The 24,258-nt window shown below is 41.5% G+C and overlaps 1 protein-coding gene across 1 annotated transcript; it reads left to right on the forward strand.

Moving 5' to 3' along the window:
* The first annotated feature begins 1,773 nt into the window (after nt 1–1,773).
* On the forward strand, nt 1,774–13,874 carry tcf19l (transcription factor 19 (SC1), like). The gene is made up of 6 exons (XM_034124771.1): nt 1,774–1,968; nt 2,505–3,445; nt 5,574–5,743; nt 7,506–7,896; nt 10,167–10,671; nt 13,010–13,874. The coding sequence occupies exons 2-6, from the start codon at nt 3,175–3,177 to the stop codon at nt 13,350–13,352; spliced, it is 1,680 nt and encodes a 559-aa protein (XP_033980662.1). The 5' UTR covers nt 1,774–1,968; nt 2,505–3,174; the 3' UTR covers nt 13,353–13,874.
* The last annotated feature ends 10,384 nt before the right edge of the window (nt 13,875–24,258 follow it).

Below are 24,258 nucleotides of genomic sequence, written 5' to 3' on the forward strand. Positions count from 1 at the left end.
TGAAGTATGACGCCTTTAGAAAAATATATGTAACATTTTTGTGGTTTGATTTTCTTCGGTGTTGTGTTTAAGGTTTACATTTATTTAATTGAAGTCAGATTAATTCTGCTTTATTGTCACATGCACATTAAACACGGAAACATGTAATCGTTTATTAATCAGGATAGTGCACATTTAGTTTGCATGTTGTTCCTTGTTGTTACTTTCACTTTGAGAGAAATCACTTGAATGCTTTATATCTAAGAGTTCAGATCTCATTGCTCCAGATCGGTAATCATTGACTCTAGCGATACTTCACTGCACTGCCATGAACAAGCGGCCATACACCCTTGTTTGCTTGAAGAATATGAATATGTATGAATATTTATATACCCGTATCATATTAGACCCTTCGGCACCCTGCAAAGACTTTTATAAAGCTTCTCTTTTTCTGTAATGAATGAATAATTCCAATTAAATTAATTTTCAACAGAGAATGAATCCAACGTTGTTGTTTTTTATGTGCACCTGCTTTTAATACTCTGATTTCATTCATACTAACTCAAGTATTTCCATTTTAATTTCAGTCATGTATTCCAAGGAAAACCTATTTTGTAATAGTCTAGAGAGGATCTCAAAGTTTCAGACATATTTCATCTCTTTAACTATGAATATACACAGAGCTAGAAGCTACTGGAAGTTGTGTTAGGAATAAAATGGATTTTATAAACTTCTATCAACTTAAAAATATAAACTCCCCTTTCTTGTGGGCAGAGTGGGTTGCGAAGCAAATGGCCTGCAACTTACTTACATAACGTTTTCTCAATGCTTTAACTGTAGTGTGTAACACAGTTTGAGATGAGGGGTATTTCCAACATTTTAGAATGGACATGTCAGTTAAGTTGGAATGTAGCGGGGGGAAAAGTACAATATTTTGAGAAGTAGCCTAGTGGTGGACGGTAAGTAAGGTAATGCACTTTAAGGTATAACTTTAAAGGTTCTAAAATGTTACTACTTGAGTTTTTCCATTTATTGCTGACTTTTAGTCAACTAAATATATTTGACAGATTTAGTCACTTTGTTGATTCATGTTATCAATACAAAAAACGAATTAAGTGTGATGTCTAATAATATTATATGACAGTGTATAAAGTAATTAAAATAAGCCCCACCTTACAAAGCTGCAACATTAAAGTAATGTAATAATTAATGCAATACTAATTATATCCATGCAGTAATATAATATACAGTATATATTTCCATTCCTGATAATGATAACTTTAACTTTTAGTACATGAATGATGTAGGTAGGTAGGTGAATATGGCAGTGTAAACAGTGTATTTAATTCATATAAATTGATGTATGCTGTTACAGGGTAATCTACAATATATACATAATGTATACTATGAACTAAGATTATGAATGCATGACCTTTACTTGCAGTATGCCTACTTTTACCCTGAAGTAGGCCTATTGCTACAGCACATTAACATAAGTAAAATATATGATGAATGGGCTGGTTCTTTCACCCACTCTGTGGAGTACAGCATGGAGTTGCAGTACAACTAACTTACCTGGGATTTGTACTTAAGTACTTGAGTTAATGTACTTGTAGTTATTCAAATTCAAAGGAGCTTTATTCCTCCACTGAGCTGTTCTGCAGCTGTGATTCTGGTGCCCGGACTCAGCCAGTCCTGTTCCCGCTGAAGACGCCTTGGCCCTCAGCCAATCAGGGCGGAGCAGGACATGACGCGTGTTCTCGTGCAAGGAAGCCCCAGGAGTGGCGCGCCAAATTTCAAAGCACTTCCTCCCGGGAGGACAGGAGGTGAAAAGCTGCACCGAACCAAGCGAACAACGGCGATAAAAACCTGCAGAAACAAAACATTTTATTCAAAGTTTATGAGCTGAAGCCGCTGGTGGAGCAGTCGACGGTGTTTTTTCGGCAGCTGGTTGAGGAATAATTCACATAAAGAGGGAATGCCATTGTTGTAAGTGGCAGCTTTGACTTTCATTCTGTTCTACAAGGAACTACGTCAGCTAGCTTGATCCTGTTTCTGACTGACAAGCTAAAAACCAGGACTACGATACCTCATCGATCTTTCAATCTCACTGTAACGTTTATCGCTGCATTTTTAAGTATATGTGCAGATTCTATCACGATATGTGCAGTAATTGTTTTTAAAACGAGGTTTTACTTGACATTCCGTTGATTTCTCTTGGTTATTGTGTCTTGCTTTGTGCCGTGTCCCATGATACGTCTACATGCAGCTGATGCACGGCATGCGGTGCACACTGCACAAAGCTAAAGATCACAGTGTGAAGCTGACAGTTTTCATGTTTCTCTTGTTTAAGAAGCATCTGGTGTTTTTCCCTCAGTGTGACATTAGTTTAATTTAACGGCAGCCTGTAATGAAGCATGTTTTATGTGGCGTCTGAAGTGTCAAGAAAATAACATCTATAAAGATGTTTTTCACACACCAAGTACAGCAATTAAGCACATTTATTTTATGTTTTCTTCTTTCAGATCAGACGGCACTGCCAGGCTTCTCACCTGTGAGACGGCTGATGTCAGGAGCCTGGGATTTTAATCTCTCACACACACTTAAACACAGGCTCAGATGACAGCTGTTCAAACCTGTTAATATATTAAACGTCAGAACTCAGGCTAAAAGTCACGGCTGTCAAGTTTCTATGGCAGGTTTGCTTTTCATGGTTTTAATATTTACTGCACCTTTCCCATTTAGTGGTAACACGCAGGCTGTCCACATTACTAAAGATCCATCTTCTTACAGCCTCCACTCCATGGAGGATTGAATTTGTTTGAGTTTGAGCTCATGACAGAGTGCAGTAGCTCATTTCCACACTTCACCAGCTTACACAGGGCTCCATATCCTCATTATTTATTCATGTATTCACGGCAAGGCACAACAAGGCATCTGCTTTCCATACTAATGCAAGCAACTGTTGCTCAAACAGCTGCACCTGCCTGTAACCAGGCCTGAGCTTAGAATATTTGATCTTGTAGATTCTTACAAGTTCACATGCCTTTTAATTTAACTTCTGTCCACTAGCAAAGAGTATATCCCACAATGGATCTTAACCTGCTGTAGCTCAGGGCCTGTCACAGATATTGTGTGGCCTCTGGGTGGGGTCAGGGGGGGTTCAGCGGTGGCAGACAATCAAAGCCTTCAGTCATGCTGTGCGGGGTGCAGCCGTGCTTCCAGTTGCTGCGGATCGGGTCGTCTGCAGGGGACTCGGCGAGGGACCTGTACACCTTTAGGCCGGCGCTGAGCCACTCGGTGTTCAGGTTGGGCCGGGCGGCGGAGCTGTGTGACGTCACACTGGACTCCACTTCGGTGTCACGGATCCACGCCGAGCTGCACGCAGAGAGGGAGGCGGGGGAAGGGGAAGAGGCGCCGCAGGAGGAGGGCTGGATGGTCCACATCAAGGACAGGAGCAGTCATGGTGAGAAAAGGACACACTTGCACCAGGATTTAAAAAAACATGGCCGTAATTGCGTCCGGGAAGATTTCAATGTCCCTAACAAATGGGAGAAATGACGGTCAAATATCTGTGAGCTTAAAATCAATTGATTAGAAGGCTTTATTAAGAATGAAGACAAAAAGACGCTATTTCAAATAAATCAAGTCCATAGACTCATAAAACTCAAAATAGCTGTTGCTGACTATTTAAGCTTTTTTCAATTCACATATTGTGCTGAAGGGAAATTATTTTCAAGACCTTAAGATCAGCCAAAGTCCAAACTGACTCTCACACACACTGACACACCCCTCTACAGTCATTGTGGAAGAGAAAGTTACACACCCGCTTACAAGAAACATGAATCCCATTACGGGGAAACGCATTCACACAAATACACCACACACACTTTTTTTTTCAGTAGATACAGTATTTGTGTTTCAAAGATACAGATTCACTGACAGGGGTAATAAAGTTGCATATTAGACGCTTTACATTAATACAGATACTAAATAATGTAAACATGTGAAACACTATCACACACATTTTGTGATGTGAGGGAGGCCAACACACAAATGCTAAAACCCACACACAAGCAAGCTGTTTTTCTGAATTCCTAACACATTCAGCCTGACAGCAGCGGAGCCCCACAGAGCGGCACATCACAAGTATTAGCTGCCCTAACACAGCTGTGCACATGCAGACCAGGTTAGCCTCAGAGAGCACACAAACACACATTATGGGCTAAATGCATCGCTGAAACTTCAAGTTAAAGACTTCAATCATGTCTCTCACCAGGACTTTGAATTATCTAAATCTGCTGCAGCCTGTTGAGAAGCATCTAATCCTTCCTTGTTACAGACAAATCAACTAAATTGGAGCTTGATAATGATGAAGTAATTCAAATAATTGTCCAGATTCTTGACCCAGATCTTACAGTATGTTCTATATGAATGATAAAAACCTACATTAGTGTATTAGAGAGGTGTTGGGCCAAGCCTACAGAGCAGCTTCTGCTAAAACAGCTGTCCTCATTAAGTGTTCCTGGTGCTGTTGGAGCACAGTTTGAACACATCTGTCCGGAATCTCCCATGTGAGCTCTCCTGGGTTACGTCAGGTGATCATTTTCACACATATAACCATTCAGTGAAGTCTCCTCTCCTGTATGATGCCTCTGCATTTGTAAACACATTTGGATTTTACATTTTATTTATAAAGTTGGTACAATTTTGAACAAAATAATAGAATTCAGAAATATGACATACATTTGTTGCAAATCCTGAGGGGTGAGAGACTGAGAGGTAAATACTTTCAAAGACCAGTTGAACAGGTTTTACAGCAGCTATCGAAGAAAAGTAGGGCTGAGACAATTCGGATGATTATTCGCTAAGTTGATTGATGGACAGAAAATGAATTGCAAATATATGTGTTTTCATAATCAAATGAAAAGTGAAAAAATCCCTTTTTGTTGCACCTCAACTGAAACGGGTGAAAGGGGAGCTAATTCAGTGTCAGGTAGTTGAAAACTATTGAGAGCCCAAAAATAGATCCGAAGTAATAGGGAGCAAATTGAAGCATAAGGAGCACTAAGAGTAGCCAGGGAAACAGACTCTTACTATATGTACAGGAAAGTCAGAAACACACCTCTCAGTGCCTCAGATGGCTACAGCCTTTAGTGAAACCTGAAGCTGTACAGGGAGGAAGTGAGCTCTTCACTTAAGGCTGATGGACTCTCTGACTATCTCTGGATCTAAACTGCACTCTCACTGCCCAACTCTCCAAGTCATTTCACACTCTGTTTCACATGTGATGCTATTAAACCTTAGTATTCACTGTGCATTTCTCATAGTGTGCAGTGCTGTTACGGCCTTTTGATTGCCTTGTAGCCGTCCAGCTCCTCTATGCTAATTCTAGGTCTGTTCTACATTTCCCTAAACACAGGAAACTGATGACTTCATTTTGATGCCCTGCTCTCTTTCTTGTTTGTTCATATTTAAAAAAAGGTCCTGTAAAGATCTGGCCACAGATGACCTCCATGTCAGAGTTTATAAGGAGGGGTATCAAGTCAGCACATTGTATTACAAAATAAAGTATTCTCCTCTTGCGTTGCTAGGCACCTGGGTGAACGAGGTCCGCCTCCAGCCCGGCATCCAATGGGAGCTCTCAGACGGGGACACGCTGACCTTCGGGGGCCAGTCAGCTCCAGGGAGCCCCGAGTTCTACTTCCTCTTTCAGAAGGTCAAAGTTCGTCCGCTAGACTTCGATGCCATCACGATTCCAAAGGTAATGTCTGCTGTGATTTCATAGGTCAGATGAAGCAGAGATAGTGGGCTCTTCACTCCCAGAATCTGTGCTGTTTTGGTTTACGGGTACAGATTTATAATGATGCTTCATCTCCCTCAACAGTCAGTTATAAATTGCACCTTTTTTTTTACAAAGATATCGCAGGCTTGTTTTAACAAAATGAGTACAGATGCAATTGAGTTTGAGATGCAAGGACAAATCTGGTCGGATTTAGAATTGAAGAATCCTCACGTAAATACTCACTACCACAACACTAAATAAGTATTAATCCACCTAAAAAGTCCTAATGAAAATTACCTGTTATTGGTGATTTAAAAAGACTGTTTGAAAAAAAAAAAAAACATGTGTTATGTTGGAACCAATGGTGAAGCCTTGCACTATGGAAGTCGTACATAATTGAGAGAAGCACCATACATTCAATTCAAGGCTTTATTATCATTTCCACAGAAGCTACAATGTAGATATGGCAATGAAAAACGTAGGTCACAGGCTCCTCCAACAGTGCAACATACATATATATATATTAGGGCTGTCAAGTTAACGCGTTAATAACGCGTTAACGCAAAAAAAAATTAACGCCACTAATTATTTTAACGCGATTAACGCATGTGTATTTTTTGTCCTCGGCCGCCGTAGTTTCAGAGCGCATCGAGTGTAAAATACCATCTACAAGCTGATGCTGACAGCCCCGCTCCTGCTGCCCGCTTGTGGCAGACCACACTTCCACGCTCACCGGCAGGCCCGGACTGGCCATCGGGAGGACCGGGAGGGTGTGTGTATGTGTGGCGCGAGCGAAGCACACCTTACGTGTTGTTGTTAGCATCTGGTGCTAGCTAGCTGAGCTAACGGATATAAGGAGCTGTTTCAATGAAAACAGAGGAGCGACATTTCGCCGACAACTGCGCCGAGCACTTGACTTTATGCAGGTAGCCAGACAGCACACTCAGCACGGATAGTGCCGCAACACAGCTCATACACACAGGCATATATGCCTTGAGCTGCACATAGCTCCAACGATCCTTCACATTCTCACACACACACACACACACACACACACACACACACACACACACACACACACACACACACACACACACACAGTATTGTATGAGAGAGGTTCTAGGTTGAATTGAGGCGAATATTTGTAATGTTCACAGGATGTTGTGTTTAATATTCATGAGAATATTTGTCATTGTTCAAATGATAAACAAACATATAAAGCATATTTGTCCACTCATATGTTGATAAGAGTATTAAAAACTTGAAAAATATCCCTCTAAGGTACATTTAGAACAGATAAAAAATGTGCGATTAATTTGCGATTAATCGTGATTAACTATGGACAATCATGCGATTAAATATTTTAATCGACTGACAGCCCTAATATATATATATAGAGAACATTGTTGTTTTGGTTCTTTTTAAAGGGATTTATTGACAATGAGAAAGATGATTACATATTTGCTGCTCAAGCTTCAACAGTGCAGGCATTGTAAAGCTGTGATAATGGGAAAATGCCATGGACAGAATAGTAAAAGCAGAAAAGGTTATCTCTCTGTGCCATTTTAAAGATGATAGATGCTTTCATATTTTGCACTTGAATTACAAACGTACTCATTCATGAAGTGCAGAAAAAGACAAATTACGCATTCAAATGAAACTGCCAAACAAACAATAGAAGCACCCGATGTGTATTTGCCTTTGCTACATAAAGTTCTAATGTCTATGCGTTGTCTCCTAGGCTGGCACCTTCTCCTCCGACCTTCAGAACCGGATCAGAACCAACCAGGAGCGTAAAGCGGCCGCCAACCTGGACCTGTCCAAGCTGTCCATCAACCGCTCCACCGTCATCCTCAACTCCATCGGCAGTCTGAGCAAGATGAAGGGCAGTGCCTGGACCTTCAAGAGAAGCCACAGCAACGAGGGCACCGCCTCGGACCCCGGCTCCTCCTACTCCCCCCCCCTGGAGGTGGGCATGTCCTCTCTGCTCCCGCCCTCCACGCCTCCATCCTTCTCAGCTGCTTCAGTGCCTTCATCAAAGTTCCAGCAGCCGACCTCCAGGAGCCGCAGGAAGTCGGCCCACACCGTGCTGCTGGAGGACGACAGCTCCGACGAGCCCAGGGGTCGAGGAGGTAACGCTCAGCATAATGCCTGAAGAAATCCACACTGAGCTCTCTGCAAACATGGGAGGCTCCAGATCTGTAGAGCCCAATGAGTTTTTCCTACCTTTAAAATAAGTTATTCTGTTCATTTACCCAGGCCAGTTAATAAAGCTGCATTTCATTTCAAACCTTTATTTATCCAGATTGTCCCTTGAGATCATAGATCTCTTTTTCAAGGGAGACCTGCATACACACTAAACACAAGATAAACTGACATCTTTTAACCGTTTCCTTAACCTCAGTGTCCTTGGGCAAGATACTTAACCCCACTTTGCTCCCATAATATGTCTACAATATTTAAGTTAATGCAAGTTTCTTTGGATAAAAAGCTAAATAACACGTAAAGTATGAAACCTATACTTTAATGATAAAGTGTGTAGCGCTCTTCACAGCAGCACAGACACAGGTTGGTTCCTCAAAGCGGCTGATTATTTGTTTGGGAACATCAGCAGCTTCCTGCCTCGAGAACACTGCAAAATACATCATACGTTGTACAGTAGGTAGCATGAAAACAAGGGGAAATACACTAATGCTTGGCGTGAAACAAACATTACATATAAAACTAAAAAAGCCTTAATAGCAGAGGTGTGGACTCGAGTCACATGACTTGGACTCGAGTCAGACTCGAGTCACCAATTTGATGACTTTGGACTCGACTTGACAAAATCACAAAACACTTGCGACTCGACTTGGACTTGAACACCAATGACTCGGGACTTGACTTGGACTTGAGCCTTCTGACTTGAGGTGACTTGATAATTTAAAGGTCTCCAACACGCCGATCGCGAGATGCCGCTTGAAGAGCAGACTCCCGTCGGGGAGAGCAGAATCTTCAGCCGCTGCAACTCTTGCTGAGAATCCATGCAGGCAGGGGCGGGACTTTATTTTGCTGAGCCACCATGTGGCCAATCATATGCGAGGACACACTAGGATCATACCATTATGTGAAAGAAGGGTGGGGGGCAGACGCTCCAAAGACAGCAGGTGTAGTGGTACAGGCCAGATACACAGAGCGACGGGGAGACGGGGAGCCGGATTGAAATGCAAGCGCGCAGGAAAAAGTCAAGAAATGAGCGAAAAAAGAAGCAGCATCTGGCTGCATTTCAATGATATTGGAGAAAGCAAAGCTGAGTGCAGGATTTGTAAAATGAAAATAACCTTCAGAGCAGGGTTTTTATTTTGGTAACCACTCAGGATTTATTGTCAAAGGTGGGAGAAGTTCAGATCTTGTACTTGAGTAAAAGTACCAGAGTGTAGGAATACTCGGTTACAATAAAAAGTCCTGCATTCAAAATGTTACAAGTAAAAGTACAAAAGTATTAGCATCAAAATATAGTTAAAGTACCACCTGCAGAGGGATGTAGATTCAGGTGTTCTTTTCCCCATAGAGACCGCCTCGCTGCACATTATCCCTTGCATAAAGATAGATTGTGGGTCCCTTATAACATGTTGTACACAGTGGAAATAAACATTCTGGTCACCTCAACATCAGGGATCTTATACATTAAACTCCTTCTGAATCAAACCGTCACGGAAGCCTTACCTTACTGTTCCCTCTTAAAATAGAAGAAAACACGTTACTTTACCAGCAGAGAGAAAATGGATTATTAAATTATTAATGTGACTAATAAAGAGCAGTTTGATTATTAAGTATTATTCTGTTGATCGATGTCATTACATTTGTTGAAAAGCACATAAGGACTTGTTTAAGACTCGTTTTGCCAAAGTTTAGGACTTGGACTTGACTTGAACTTGCCCATCCTGACTTGAGACTTGACTCGGACTTGAGCGCAAAGACTTGAGACTTGACTCGGACTTGAGCGCAAAGACTTGAGACTTGACTCGGACTTGAGCGCAAAGACTTGAGACTTGACTCGGACTTGCAAAACAATGACAACAATGTCCCATCTCTGCTTAATAGCCACATGTCATGATTTATAAGTATTTTGTATGGAACAAAGTCTGGTTAATTACATTTGACTATAACTCAACATCAAATGAACATTTTAAATGAATTAAGTAACCTTGTGTAAGTAATAATCAAGTTTTCACTTCAATAGTGTATTAGTTTTTTATTCAGACTGAAAATGCAACATTCCTATAACAGCAAGGAATGAATCGATCAGCGTCGGGTTAAAGTTGTGTTTATCTATTTTGCCACGCAGACACATACAGGCAGGAAAACAAAGTTATCTTTATCTCTAGATGTGCTTCCAGTAATCATGTCTAATGTTGTCCAGCTCCATCAGGATCTGTGGAGGACGGACAGAGGTCAAGGGCGAAGAAGCGGCGGCGGCTCTACAAGTCTGAGTCGGAGACTTTCAGCCCCCCCCCTCTGCAGCTGCCGCCCCAGACCCACACCGACATCCGGCGGCCCCTGGAGGCCAAGCCCTTCCCCGCCGGCATCAGGACCATCGGCAGTTTCCACGGCGCCATGACCAACAGCCGTCTGAACCAGCACCTCCTCCAGGCGTCCTTCTCCAGCCCCGCCGCCCACAAACAGGAAGTGCAGGCGGTGCAGCGCGTACAGACGGTGACGCACGGCAGCATCGCAGCGTTCCGCCAGCAGAAGTCTGCTCACTGCGCCCCCGCGTCACAGAGGGGCCGGCGGAGGTCCCTCTGCTCCCCCGTGTTCTCCCCCCTGGTGGTGGGAGGGGAGAAGTACAGCCTGGCCTCCCCCTCAGTGAGGATCTGCACCGAGGAGAGAGGCAGGGTGCAGTTCAACAGGTTCCACCACCCAGCAAGGTGAGATATCACGGAGGAGGAGGAGGTGCAGAAATCTCCTATTGTCGGTGGATATTGCATTTATTTGTCCTGCCACCACTAGGGGTCACCAAAGTCTCTTTTTTAAAATCTTACCAGGAATGTTTTATTCACAATTTGGCAAATGTATCTGCTATTAATAATCAGGTACATTTTTAACCAATGAATCATTTATAATAATCAGAATACTTTATTTATCCAGGGGGAAATTGAGTGGGCGACAGTTCCTCATTTTAGAATAAATTGAAAAGAAGTACGTTTTTGTGCCATAAAAAAGAATAAAATATAGGAAGTTTACATAAAAAGGTGCAATAGACAGGGTTCGTACGGGTGCTGGAAATCCTTGAAAATGCTTGAATGTGTTTTCAAGGTTTGAAAAGTGCTTGAATTTTGGGAATGGTGCTTGAATTTGGGATAAAGTGCTTGAAATTGTAAATGCTTTACTTCGCTTTTTAGATTAAAAGAAAATAAAGAAGTCGGAGCGCGCTTAATGCTTCGCTTTTACATAAAACAGCTCCGCTCCGGCCTTCCCGCGCAATGCGCGTGACCGGCAAGTGTTTTTGTTACGTGTGTGACCCATAGACTGTATATATAAAGGTGTGACCTGGGCATTCTGATGAGTGATAGATGACAGTATGCCAGGAGGTTGTCGTGTCAACGAGCGTTGGCTAGCAGAAGACAAATACAAGCCATGGCTAAGACGAGGGTCAAGCCCAAGAGTAGCCTCCTGCAAAGTGTGCAAACATAACGATGCGAGAGTCTGCGCTGATGAGCCACACACCACACGAAAGGAACGCCGTAGTAGAGCATTTTAGATTAGGCTAACGTTGCATGTAAAATACATGACACTTTTCTCAGTGCGCGACAAAACAAGCTCGCCAAAATGGCTTCACTAGTCTGGCAGTATTTTAAGTGTCCGAAAATGACAATAAAATAGCTGTATGCAACGTGTGTGTGAAGCAGAAATCCTGCAGCTCCACCCGCTGTGACGGACCGGTGAGCGGAGCAGAACACACATTAAGAGTTAGACCTAACACACTTAGCTATTTTATCTACCTCTGGAACAAGCTAAACTAGTTATAAATATGTTTATTCTTCACTGTCGGGTCGCTCATTACTGGATCAGTGAGCTGCAGGAGATACTGACGGGCTGTCAGGAGAGAGAGAGAGGGGGAGAGAGAGAGAGGGGGAGAGAGGAAACGAGAGCGCTTCCGCTCATTTCTCCCGTGTTATTATCCAAAGTTAATGTACACTTGAATAATGTACATCATTTGAATGTAATAATTATGTTAGTTGTTGTTTGTGGAAGCTCCAGTGAATGAGCCCCATTAACTGAGTTTTAAACATCACTTTAAATGGAAGATCCCCATAGGCCCCGCCCACTCGATCGGATCGGCGATCGGTATCGGCCGATACTGATTCCGGCGATCGGCTCCAAAATTGGCGACCGGAGCATCCCTAATAATTGTATATGATATGTTTTATAATGATTGATCATGAAAGTGTTCTCAAAGCTGGTAAAGGTGCAGCTAGTTTGAATGACTTTGTATACTACAGAGTAGCTTGTGAATTTACTCCAGGTGGAACTAAAGTCTGATTTAACACTTGATTAGATTTCTCATCATTGAGCCACATCTGTAAAGTAACTAAAGGTATTAAATACATGTAGTGGAGTCAAAGTACACCATTTACCTCTGACTTGTGTTTACTGCCAACCTAAAAGTACCTAAAAAATAGTAATCAATAATGTATTAGTGTATATATATCAATAAGTTATTTGGCTGATTGTTTTATATTGGCTCAGCCAGGTTATATGGGATGCCCAGTCTACGTACAGATGGGTCACTCATTTTGAAATATTAAACTTGGTTTCTTTTCTTTAATTGTTCATCCTCATGTAGAATGCTATTATGAAACACACATTTGGTGTAAGAACCCTGAATAGAAGATGCATTTAATAAATAGACCAAACAGATCTACAAAATAAAAAATGAATGTAAAAATGTGCACGTTGCACTACAATATATAAAAAGAAATATATATTAAAAAATAGAAAGTGTAATCATAAGTCCCTGTGTCTATTTGAAGAACATTTATACATTATACTGTGACATACTTTTACTTTGGATTTTGTCAGATTTGAAAAGTGAATCCAAAGTATTAAAAAGTGTTGAGGAGGGTCTTTGTTAATATATGGCTAATGGGATGTTTGATGAGAAATCTAAGCCTTTAAAAAATGTTAAACAGTAAATAACGGTCTCCTTTCCTTTCTCCCTCACCTCTCCTCCTTCTTTCCTTTCCTCTTCTCCTCTCTTCGCAGTAAGCGACGGGGCCGGCCCAGAAAGAACCCGCTCCCCCTCCAGCCTTCCCTCCCCTCTCCCTCCTCCTCGTCCTCGTCTTCCACCTCCTCTGCCTCCTCCTCCTCGGGCTCCTCCTCTTCCTCCTCCGATGAGGACGACGATGACGAGGAGGAAGAGGAGGAGACTACAAGCGGCGCGGTGGAGCCGTGCGCGGCCCCCCGCTGCCGCCTCCCTCAGCAGGACACGGTGCAGTGGATCCAGTGTGACGTGTGTGACGCCTGGTTCCACATAGACTGTCTGCACGTGGACCGCAAGAAGCTGCTGAAGGACCCCAACGCTGACTTCCACTGCGGCTGTCGCTGAGGGGGGGGGGGACACTGGTGGTGTAAAATAAAAGGCCCCAGTTAGACTTTCCACATTTACCCCATTTAAATCTTTATTTCCTTTAGCCACACCCGTGGAAATCCTTTTATTGAGGATGCTAATGGCAGGAAGAAGTCCCTGATTACTCCAGCCTGATGTCCCAAGTTTGAGCGTTTGTAAAAGTCCGACGGCAGCTCCATGAACCTGCTGTCTGCTCAGTTTCAGGGCTCAGGCTTCGGAGAACAAACTGTAATGAAATGTCTCAGGCGGGATTTCATTATGGCTTTGACTGCCTGGAGAGGTGCGGTCAGGGCGGGAAACATGATGAAATGTTTCTGAGCAGCGTGGCTGTCGCTGACCAGAGGCTAGGGAGGCTGATGGAATGTTTCAGGTCCACGCACATTCAACTTTATCGGATGTCTGCCGCCTTCACTGTTTTAGCGGCGATTGTTCAGGGCAGAAAGGACCTTCAGTGGACATTTACGGGAAAAAAACCTTCACACCCATTGGGCTGTTTCTCCCCCCCCCCCCCCCCCCCCCCACAGTCGTGATGATAAACTCTATGAGATGTCTGGAGTGCAGCTGTCTGGGAATCAGCGTACGTTGCGTCAGGACAATTCAACGGCAGGAAGTGCGTCAGCAGACTTCCATTGTGGCTGCTGATGAGAGGCGCCTGAGGATAATCAAATGTTTGAAGGCAGGAGCAGCCGCTGGAGTGTGTGTGCAGCTGTTGCTGTCAGGCTGACAGTGTGGCTGCTGCTTTGGGAGCACTCGTTACCAGGGAAATGTCATGAAATAGCATCCTCTGATTTTACAGAACAAACAGATTCAGGAATCATCGTCAGTGATGTGTCTCCGCACACTACTGAACTCTTAGTGGACGCGTTCCTCCTGACTGAACTGTGACTGTACACATATCTGCTGCTTGAGTTGGAATGAAATAAAAAAACTCCAAATTCTCTAAAGCACCTTTTCTATTATTTAAATCTGATTTACATGGACAAAAACTGTCCTTTTTTAAAACGGCAACGTTTACCACCTTTTCATGTAATAGACTCAGTTCAGATAATGCTAGTGTTTATAAAAAGAATTCTGGGCTGATGCTGTGTAAATAAGCGTTTGTTTTTTGATCTGTTCAAGGGAGAGGAAATGTAGATTCTTGAGCAATAAGATATGTATTTTTTGAAAACTTGTAATAAATTAGACAAATGATTGGTTACAGTCGATTCAAATGTTGTTTCTGTGTAGTGTTTTGCATGCGAGTAGCTGTCAAAACGCTGTCACAAAATAAGCAGGAAGTTGACAAAAATCACTGGTTTGGGATCAGTTTCTTTTTTAATTTAGTTGATTCATCTTAATTATTTTACAAGTGAGACCCAACAAAGTGTTCTTTGAGATCCATAATCCTGTGTGTTTATGGACTTCTGTGTATGATAAATGCACTTTCATAACATTACAATGGAAATAACCAACATGTATTTTGTATTCTGAGGAAACACCACTTCATTGCAGTACCACAATATCAACTATATAGAAGTTAACAAAGAAGCCTAATATCATACAGTGTTTATTTTGATGTAAAAGGAAAACAAAATAGTCAGGTTTTCTCTGTTAATTGTGTTTTGTTTGTCTCATCACATGTTGCATATTCTTTTTGTCTCTTGGATTTTGAGCTTTTTAAGATATTTAAATGTGTTTTTCTATGTCTTCCTCATCTCAACCATCTTCCTCACATTGTCTCCAGCTTCACGTGAAAGTCTTAATGAAGGATGTATTCCCAAGCTGCAGTTACACGTGTGCTTGAACATGTGAACTGTCGCTGAGAGTGCTGGGAGAATTGGCAGTGTGACAACAATGGAACAGAGAAAAGGAAAGCAGCGCTAAAGCCAAAAGAAAAGCCATATTACGTGCAAATGACTCGGATGGTTGTAATCAGACATGCAATGACAAAGAAGCATCTCTCACTACCATTTGTTTACATTAAGTTCTCATTCTGTCAAAAATAAATGTGAGATGGACAACTTTCTATTAAACCTGCGGGAAAAATATATTCATTTATTAAGCAGAAATCTGTCCTACAGTTTATAACTTACTTACATTTTAAGAAATGATTTGTTTACAAGCAATGCATTACAAAAAAGGAAAAGTTAAAACTCAAGTAATTAAATAACAATTTCTGTTTTAAAATCATTGTATATTTATGTTTACTAAAAACAAGCACTTCTGGCTGCTCATGGGCTTTTCTCAGAACGTTCTGAATTGAAGTAGATTAGTCGTCAGTTGACCAAATAAATCTAATATTTGACAAATCATCTGTATATTGACAACCACATTACTAACAGCTCTTTGCAAATCTGAAATCTGTCTCATTTACATTGCCTCAAAGACATTCAACCTCTGATAGATGATATCCAGTGTGCGATCATAACTCTGTTGAATGTTTCGTCAGCATATTGGAGCCTTATCATTATTGTGTTGACTGTACAAACTCCTTGATACCGGACTCTTAAGCTTGTGTTTGTTTCCTAACTCTTGCCATGTTTGATCTGTCCTTTTCTCAGCTCAATACTGAAACCTCACTGGACTCTTTTTTTACGCTCTCACTCTAACCATCACATTTAAAAGCAGAAACACTTTTGTTTTGCGGGGTTGTACAGAATTGTCATTTTCCTCTGAGATGCCATCAGCATCAAAGTTATCAGGGAAGAATTAAAGAATATTTTCAAAATGGATCGTTGTGTTGTCTGTTTTTCACCCCATAGCTTTGTTTTCCCTCTTTAATCCAAAGACGATGCGATCTAAAACACATTTCATTTATCTTCTTACGCATCAATTCGTGATTGATGGAACATTGAAATGAGAAATTTACATTTCGTTTTCCTCCGGGCTTTTGTGTCTGTGATCCCACACAGATGTGATGTGTGTCTGCTTATTACTTTTATTGTTGTTTTCCTTGAAATGATCACAGTGAGTCAACAAGAACAACCTCATCCCGAAAATGAAGCCCATTAAATCGGCTTCATTTACGAGGACGTCTTTCTTTTTCTTAAACTTTTTAATGGATTTCTCTTATCTGAGCTCATGCATGAAGTCACATTTGCTCACAGAATTACTGCTTACAGCATTTCTAAATGAAGCTTGCACATAAACTGATTGGTGTGTATTGTAATCAGTCACCATAGCTGTGAGAAATGACACTGTTGTTTTGGAGAAGCATCATGTGCATAGTGTTTCTGTCCCTTCCCTCGTAATGGTGCAGAGGCTGACATATGTCCCTTTATAATTACCTGCGTGTGCTATCTATCGTTGATCAATCTGTTATTAGATAATCTCCTAAATATATGCACCTTACAGCTCATTCAAATGGAGAATTTGCAGCTTTCCTGTTTACAATCATTTTATATTTTTATCAATTAAAAACAAGCGGTTTGAAGATGACACCTCCGGCTTCAAATGGGCTTTTTTCACAACTTTCTGACCTTTGAAAGCGTACATTATGATTATGTAATCAGTCAATCAAAGTTTAGGGCCACAGCAACAGGCACAGCCACGACTCAGGATCCAGGAACACAGCAACATTTCCAGGTTCATAATAGTATTCTTACCCCTACTTTGACATGTTTTCCTGCTTTAAAGGTGGGGTAGGTAAGTTTGAGAAACCGGCTCGAGATACACTTTTTGTTATATTCCATGGAATGCTCTTAACATCCCGATAGCAATGAATATCTTAAGTGCTTTGACAAAAAATCCATAAAAAAATGTCATCTGTGGAAGCTGTGGCACTGTAAAAAGCACGACCAATCATTTTAGCCGGCCCGGCTAAAATAACTGGATGGCCTACCTGCCTGTCAGCCTTCCATCTGTGCACAAACTTATCTCGTGCCCTCATTGGTCATGTGCGCGTTCGTGTGTGTTGGAGGAGGGGCTCTGTAAGGAAGTGGCAGATTTTTTCCGGCTGTGTATTTTCAAATTCTAGCGTACTCGAGCTGGTTTCTCCAAAATGACCTACCCCACCTTTAATGTTCAAAAAGCTCTTTATTTTTCTCATGTGCTGCAGCACCTCTTTCCACTGATCTTAAACCAGATTTTTGTACTCACACATCAAAATATCTGAGTACTTGCATTACTTACTAGCATCTAGCATCATGGATACCCAATATCAGATGGATGCATACATCTGATATTGGGTAAATGATGCTTGCAAATCTATCTAGTTGTGAATCTTCTGTGAACTAGTCCCATGTGAGGTGTTGACCTTTGACGCCGAAGCATTTAGACTGGTTAGTTAATTTTTTGTAATAACTTATTGTAATTATGTTATTAAATAGTTATGAAGAAGCTCTGAGCTCAGTTTTTCTCAGTTTCACCCAATATTTATGTCCGATTTCACTTATTTGACGATACATGTCGATACATTCAGGGAAACTTATTTTATAATTCATTCAGTGCATAATCCATATAAATCTTGACTCACTCACAGCAACATTTGTCAAATACCCAAGACATCCTGAAAAAGTACGACAATCCATATGTACAAAACATCCATATGTGAGGCTGAAAAAGAAACTGCAAAAACAACAACATTACAAAATCCCAAATCTTAAGGAGGTCTTGAGAACTAAAATATAGTTTCATTTACAAACCTTAGGAAAAATAGGGTTGTTTTTTCTTCCATTTGAAGTCTGGCTGTGATTTTCTCCAGCGTTGTAAAGATGCAGCTTCTCATTCCCCAGCAAAATAAGCTGTGAGCATATAGAGGTTATGTAATCAGCTTATATATCATGCAGCATGTTTGTAGCTCACCGCTCCAGAAACCTATTACACCCTCTCAGACCGCTGGGTAGAAATACAAAGATTATGGAGCTGAAATGCCCGCTGCCTTGACCTGCAAAGGTGGAGGGAGACAATTACATTTGTCCGAACTGTTTCCATAGCAACATTCCTCTCTCTATCTTTTTTTTAAGGGAGTGAAGTGGCATTTTAAGACTCCCCTCAGAGCTCCATCCTGTTATAACAGCCGGCACCTTCTCTCCCCTGATGATGCATGGAGGCAGACAGAGAGACGGAGAAAAAACAGATTTGGTTTATTTGAAACTGAGGTGGAGATGTGTGTGTGTGTGTGTGTGTGTGTGTGTGTGTGTGTGTGTGTGTGTGTGTGTGTGTGTGTGTGTGTGTGTGTGTGTGTGTGTGTGTGTGTGTGTGTGTGTGTGTGTGTGTGTGTGTGTGTGTGTGTGTGTGTGTGTGTGTGATGGGTCTCAGGGACACAGCAGGTATGTGTGAGTGTTGGTGAGGGAAGAGGTCACATGGAGATGAAAGCAGAGGGCTGGAAAGTGCCCATAGTCCTCATCTAGCAACTCTCACACACACACACACACACACACACACACACACACACACACACACACACACACACACACACACACACACACACACACACACACACACACAACACACACACACACACACACACACACACACACACACACACACACACACACACACACACACACACACAGGGGTCATTTGTCTCTATCTGTCATCAGAGCTCTGCAGAATAAGCCTGCAGTCTGTATTCGAGGCTGCTTCATGGACCTGCATGTGATGACGGTCCATGATGGAAAATACTCACTTGCATGTGGCTCTGAATGTATTTCTGATATACTGTGACAATATACACGTTTCTTATGGTTTGGTAATCTTAAATCAATGCAAACAGGTATTGTTTGTCTGATAATCTATCTAAGGTTGATTTTTAAACACATTTTAAACAAAAGAATGTCGGAAAGTCACCTTCAAATGAAACTCATTTATACAAACACGGAATATACAACCTACTGATTTCGGACACTTACTGTTGTTTTAAGATACTGGTTACTTAAGCAATAGCTCACGACAGGCCGTGGTATATGGCCATTATATCACAGTTAAGGGGCGTGGTTCGGCCCGACAACCCCCTTCCTTGCTGCAAGCAGTTTGCTTTTCAGCCCAACTGTACAGTATACTGTTTTTCTCAGACGCGGAGGGATACTGACTTGTTGTGAAAAGTAACTTACAATTCTACCCGTGGTATACGCTCAGTATATCATGGCTAAGAACCAATCAGATTGCTTGATTTGACTTGTCCGTTTTATAATGTTAAATAATCCATAGGTTAATCTAATGTGTCTGTGTCCCTTTGAAATGATTTCTGATAATCCATAAGCATTAAAACTGCTTTTCCGTTTCCAGATGTCAAAGCTAGAGATAGGTTCACTCTGATGGAAAATTACATGCGCGAAGCCCCTACCTTTTCTCGTCACAACGTGTGTGTGTGTGGGGGACTCCCCCTTCAATTCTATTGGCTCTAACGGTCAGAAAGAGGTGTCAACCATCAAAATCGAGCAAGGGAAGCCAGAGATATGGAAAATCCACCCAAATGACCCCAGAAGTGGTTTCTTTTTGCTAAATCTCTCTAAAAAGGTCAAATGTCACTTGTTTTGCATCAATCTTGATACAGGGTACTTATTATATGTTGTACTTTGGATTCCTAAAGCTTTTAGTCTACTAACCCATCATCCAAGGGTAGTTTTCACTATAAGTAAAAAAGAATTTTTGGACGGACACTATAATTTACAGTTTTTTACTATGTAAAATCTGAATTTTCTTTAAAATAAAAAACATCTATATTGATTCTGACTTTTCTACATCCAACTCACAGGTTTATCATTACTTTGAGAAAAAAGATTATTAATTTAACCCTTTTAGAAGGGAAGATATGGTCATTTGTTCTGGGAATGTCATTTTCGAGCCTGAGACCTGAAAAACAGGCTCAGGGCTTAACAGGTTAATAATAATAATAATCATAATCAATTAAATAATATAAATACTATATTATTTTATTATAATATAGTTGTAATATAGTCAAGACAAAACATGCTCAAAAACTGATATTTCTTAAATCTGTATTCAAATGTAGTTCCCTCTCTCAGCAATGTATCAACAACACACATTTCTATCAGTATTTCTCTGTGTTGTGGTTGACATGATGATGACTGTTAGGATTTAAGGGGAGAGGCTGAGCATCACCATGAAATGTGCAAATTGACATAAAAATGAATAAAAGGGGAAAAAATGCTCCATGTTTTTTAGGCTGTAAACTTTAACTGTTATGTAAGCCAACTAGACAGACAGTTTATCACTCTTCCTCCTGTACATTAGCAGATAAAAGGCATGAAATACTTGAATGAATGGTAAATAAAGAATGCTGGAAATAACTGCATCTCCATTAGCCTATATGCTATGCAGAGACTGCCTTCTTCATGTCGTTGCATCAATTGCAGCTGATGTTTTAATATGGTATTATGGCATAATACGCGGAGAAATGCGCACAAGCCAAGCTCATAAGCCGAGGCCCCCTGCGCGAGGCCCCCTGCGCAATGTGAGGCCCCATGCAGCCTGCAGGATCGGCCTGTAGGGAGGGACGGCCCTGAGCAGTGGCCAGAAAAGCCTGAGTTTAATCTAAAAAATGGACCTTACACCTGCAGCTCAGCATCAGATTGCAAGGTAATCTTCAAATATTTGGAGAAATCATGTCTAAAAAAGGTGACATCTTCTCGGCTCTCACATTTTTATTAAGATTTGGCCTCCTGAAAACATCAAACCAGATGCAAACATGAAAACAAATTCCAAACTGGTGCAGCTTGTAGCCAGTGTTTTCTGTCAGAGTGTGGTTTCCTGGTGTCCCAGCAGGGGGCAGTGTGGGCCTGGCTCAGGGCAGCAGACCCCCCAGAGGACAGGAAGCAGAGAGCCACTCCCTGCACATCACACAGAGTGGGATCCTTCCATCACTCCTCTCAGAGAAGTTATTTGGAGTTGTAAGTGAGTAGAGTGGGTCGGGGTCTTAATGGATCACATAAAGCTCAACTGACCTCTGATGACCTCCTGCTCGCCTCTGTCTTCTGCTGGGCTTCATAAAGATGTTTCAGTAAAAGCTGAGTCTTTGTAGCCATGACACAAACGTGTGTTTGCATAGCTGCATATGTGTGTGTGTGTGTGTGTGTGTGTGTGCCCCCTAGGATCCCAAGAGCAGCTGTTGATCCGTCTGATCATCTCACTTTCACATTTTCCTTTCCTCTCCTCTTTTCGTCTTCTTGTCTCTTCCATCCTTTGTCTCCTCTTCTCTCTGTGTCTTTCATCTCTTTTTGTCCATTTATTTTCAACCCATCCCCTCTCCTCTACTTTCTCTCCCCCCCTTTCCTCTCCTCCTTTCTCCTCTCTTTGTCTCCTCTCCTTTCATTTCCTCTCCTTGAATCCTGATCCACTTTTTCCATTTTGTCATTTTCTCTCCTCTCTTCTCATCTTCCTTTCATCTCCTCTCCCTGTTTCCTCTCTTGTCCCCTCCTCACCTATCATCTCCTTTTGCCTCTTCTCATTTCCATGTTACCTTAGTTTCTCCTCTCCCTCTCGTGCCTCCTCGTCCCCTGTCTCCTTGTGTCTCTTTACTTGTAGTGTCCTCTTGCTTCTACTTATATTATTTTCGTCTGTTTCCTCCGCTGTTTCTCATATTTTCCTTTCCTCTTCCCTGCTTTCCTCCCCTTTCCTCTCCTCTTTGATAGTTTCTCTTTCACTGTGCCTTTTTGTTCAATTTTCCGAGTCTGCTTCTCTTTCCTCCAATTTTTGATCAATGACATTCCTCTTGCTGAATTTGACTCCCCCTCCCTCTTTTTCCATCCATCTCACACTCTTTGTCCTCTTCAGTTCACAGGAAATGAGATTCTGGCTTATTGGCTAACTTCCACCTGTCCCCAGTTTGACCTTTGTCTCTCCATCCTTCAAACACACACACACACACACACACACACACACACACACACACACACACACACACACACACACACACACACACACACACACACACACACACACACACACACACACACACACACACACACACACACACACACACACACACACACACACACACACACACACACACACACTTATTTCATATTTTCTCCTACACTCACCCTCACTTGAATATACGCCCACTGCTATGCACTCAGACAGTACAAAGCAACATCCACACACACTGAGGCTCTCCACATTTCCACACACACACACACACACACACACACACACACACACACACACACACACACACACACACACACACACACACACACACACACACACACACACACACACACACACACACACACTGGAAAACATGCTCCACTTCATTGGACTACATTGTTTCACCTCACAAATCACTCTAAATTGGCTGCAGCTAGAAGAACACACAACCTCTCTAAACGGTTTAATAACGTCATTAATCATTTCGCTGCGACTTCACGACGGCACTGCAGGCTCTATGACTGGCCCGGAAGTGGGTAACAATTTAAGGGGGCCCCTAGCTATGACAGGGGCCCCGAAAAAAGCTCTGATTTAATGGGTCTTTCATCTTACATGGTCTTTCATAAGCCCCACACACTCTGTTTGGAGAGGAATGAGAGCCTCATTCCAAATGTGTTTTAAAGACATGAAAAGTAGTTGTCAGTGTGAAGCGAGAAAAAGATAAAAAACAGAGCACATCAAATAAAGATTTCAACCATTCGACACACAGCCTCACAAAACATGATTATAGCTGTGGAATATAATTAAACAAACGATGTGTTTTAAAGGGAAACTGGGTCACATATCAGTTTTGCCGGTCTACCGCCAATTACATTTACACAAACCAACAGTGGGTTCTTTATCAGCGAGTTCATAAAGTGTTTTACATTTGCTGTTCTTGGCAGTGGTGTGTGATATTTATTTTCTTGGAAAAGTCTTGAACAGGAAATGAGGCGTTTTTTCTATTTATTTATTCGGTATAATTTCTTCAAACCACTGATAACATTAGATTGATGCCATACATCAATCTAATGCTGTTTGACATATCAGATTCCAAGTTTCTTACAATACGTTAGTAACAAATAAGAAAACAAGTATTGGGAGATTCGCCCCCAAAACCCAGTATACACAATGTTTGGAAAAATAAATTCACCATGACGTTTTTTAAGTAGATGTCTATGTTGGCTTAACACTTTGATACAACTTTGAGGCTTACATTCATGCAAACAAATATATATTCGGAAATCTGCTGGACAAACCCTGTTGTTGATGATCACAAGGAAGGTAATTCCTGACAAGAAATGTCATACAATAAACACCAAATGCAACTCACTATAGATCTCGGGGCTCCAAAAGACTCCAGCTATACTGAAAAAAGTTAGAAAAGTTCCAAACTGTCTTGAAACAAGTCACTATTATTGGAATTTATGGTTTCAATAGCTATCATTTAATTTCTTACATGTGTCTGGTGGCGATACTGGGAATTAAAGTCCATTAAGAGGATATTAAACTTTCAGCTAAAATCTTTGGGGGGGCCTGCCATGATGGACAGGTCTCTCCGGGCTGCAGTGGTGTTGAATCTCATCACACCTGAGCTTCAACCAGACTCCATCCTGTTCCCAATATTTGAGTTACTGGTCTCCAAACAACTGACAATACACACTCTGAGGTAAAGCCCAAACCAAGCTGTAAGACACCTGTGGGAGAATCCCACATGCTGCTGCAGATGGACTCTGTGGAAACCCCTGTTGGACATGAAGTAATTGAATTGACACTCTTGACAGCACAAACTACACTTGTTTTCCAGTAAACACAGTAAGTGGACTGTATGTGTGCATAAGGGACTTAATACATATTTAAAGATAAATAAAGACTGACCAATGTTAAAGCTCAGTGAAATACAAGCCCTTTGTTTTTTGTCAACATATAGAAATAGGAAAACTCTTATGACCAAAAGGGGGCATTAATTAGTGGTAATATGTATAAGTTGAATTAAATAAATTAAAAAGTCTGTTATTTTTCAATAATATAACTC

The sequence above is a fragment of the Trematomus bernacchii genome, unplaced genomic scaffold (assembly GCF_902827165.1).
Source record: "Trematomus bernacchii unplaced genomic scaffold, fTreBer1.1, whole genome shotgun sequence".
Lineage (NCBI taxonomy): Eukaryota > Metazoa > Chordata > Actinopteri > Perciformes > Nototheniidae > Trematomus > Trematomus bernacchii.

Bases quoted from the DNA above. Each gene is read 5' to 3' on its own strand.
- tcf19l (XM_034124771.1), top strand. From the start codon at position 3,175: ATGCTGTGCGGGGTGCAGCCGTGCTTCCAGTTGCTGCGGATCGGGTCG. The intron at 3,446-5,573 runs GTGAGAAAAGGA...TTGCGTTGCTAG, and splicing joins CAAGGACAGGAGCAGTCATG to GCACCTGGGTGAACGAGGTC. The intron at 7,897-10,166 runs GTAACGCTCAGC...AATGTTGTCCAG, and splicing joins CGAGCCCAGGGGTCGAGGAG to CTCCATCAGGATCTGTGGAG.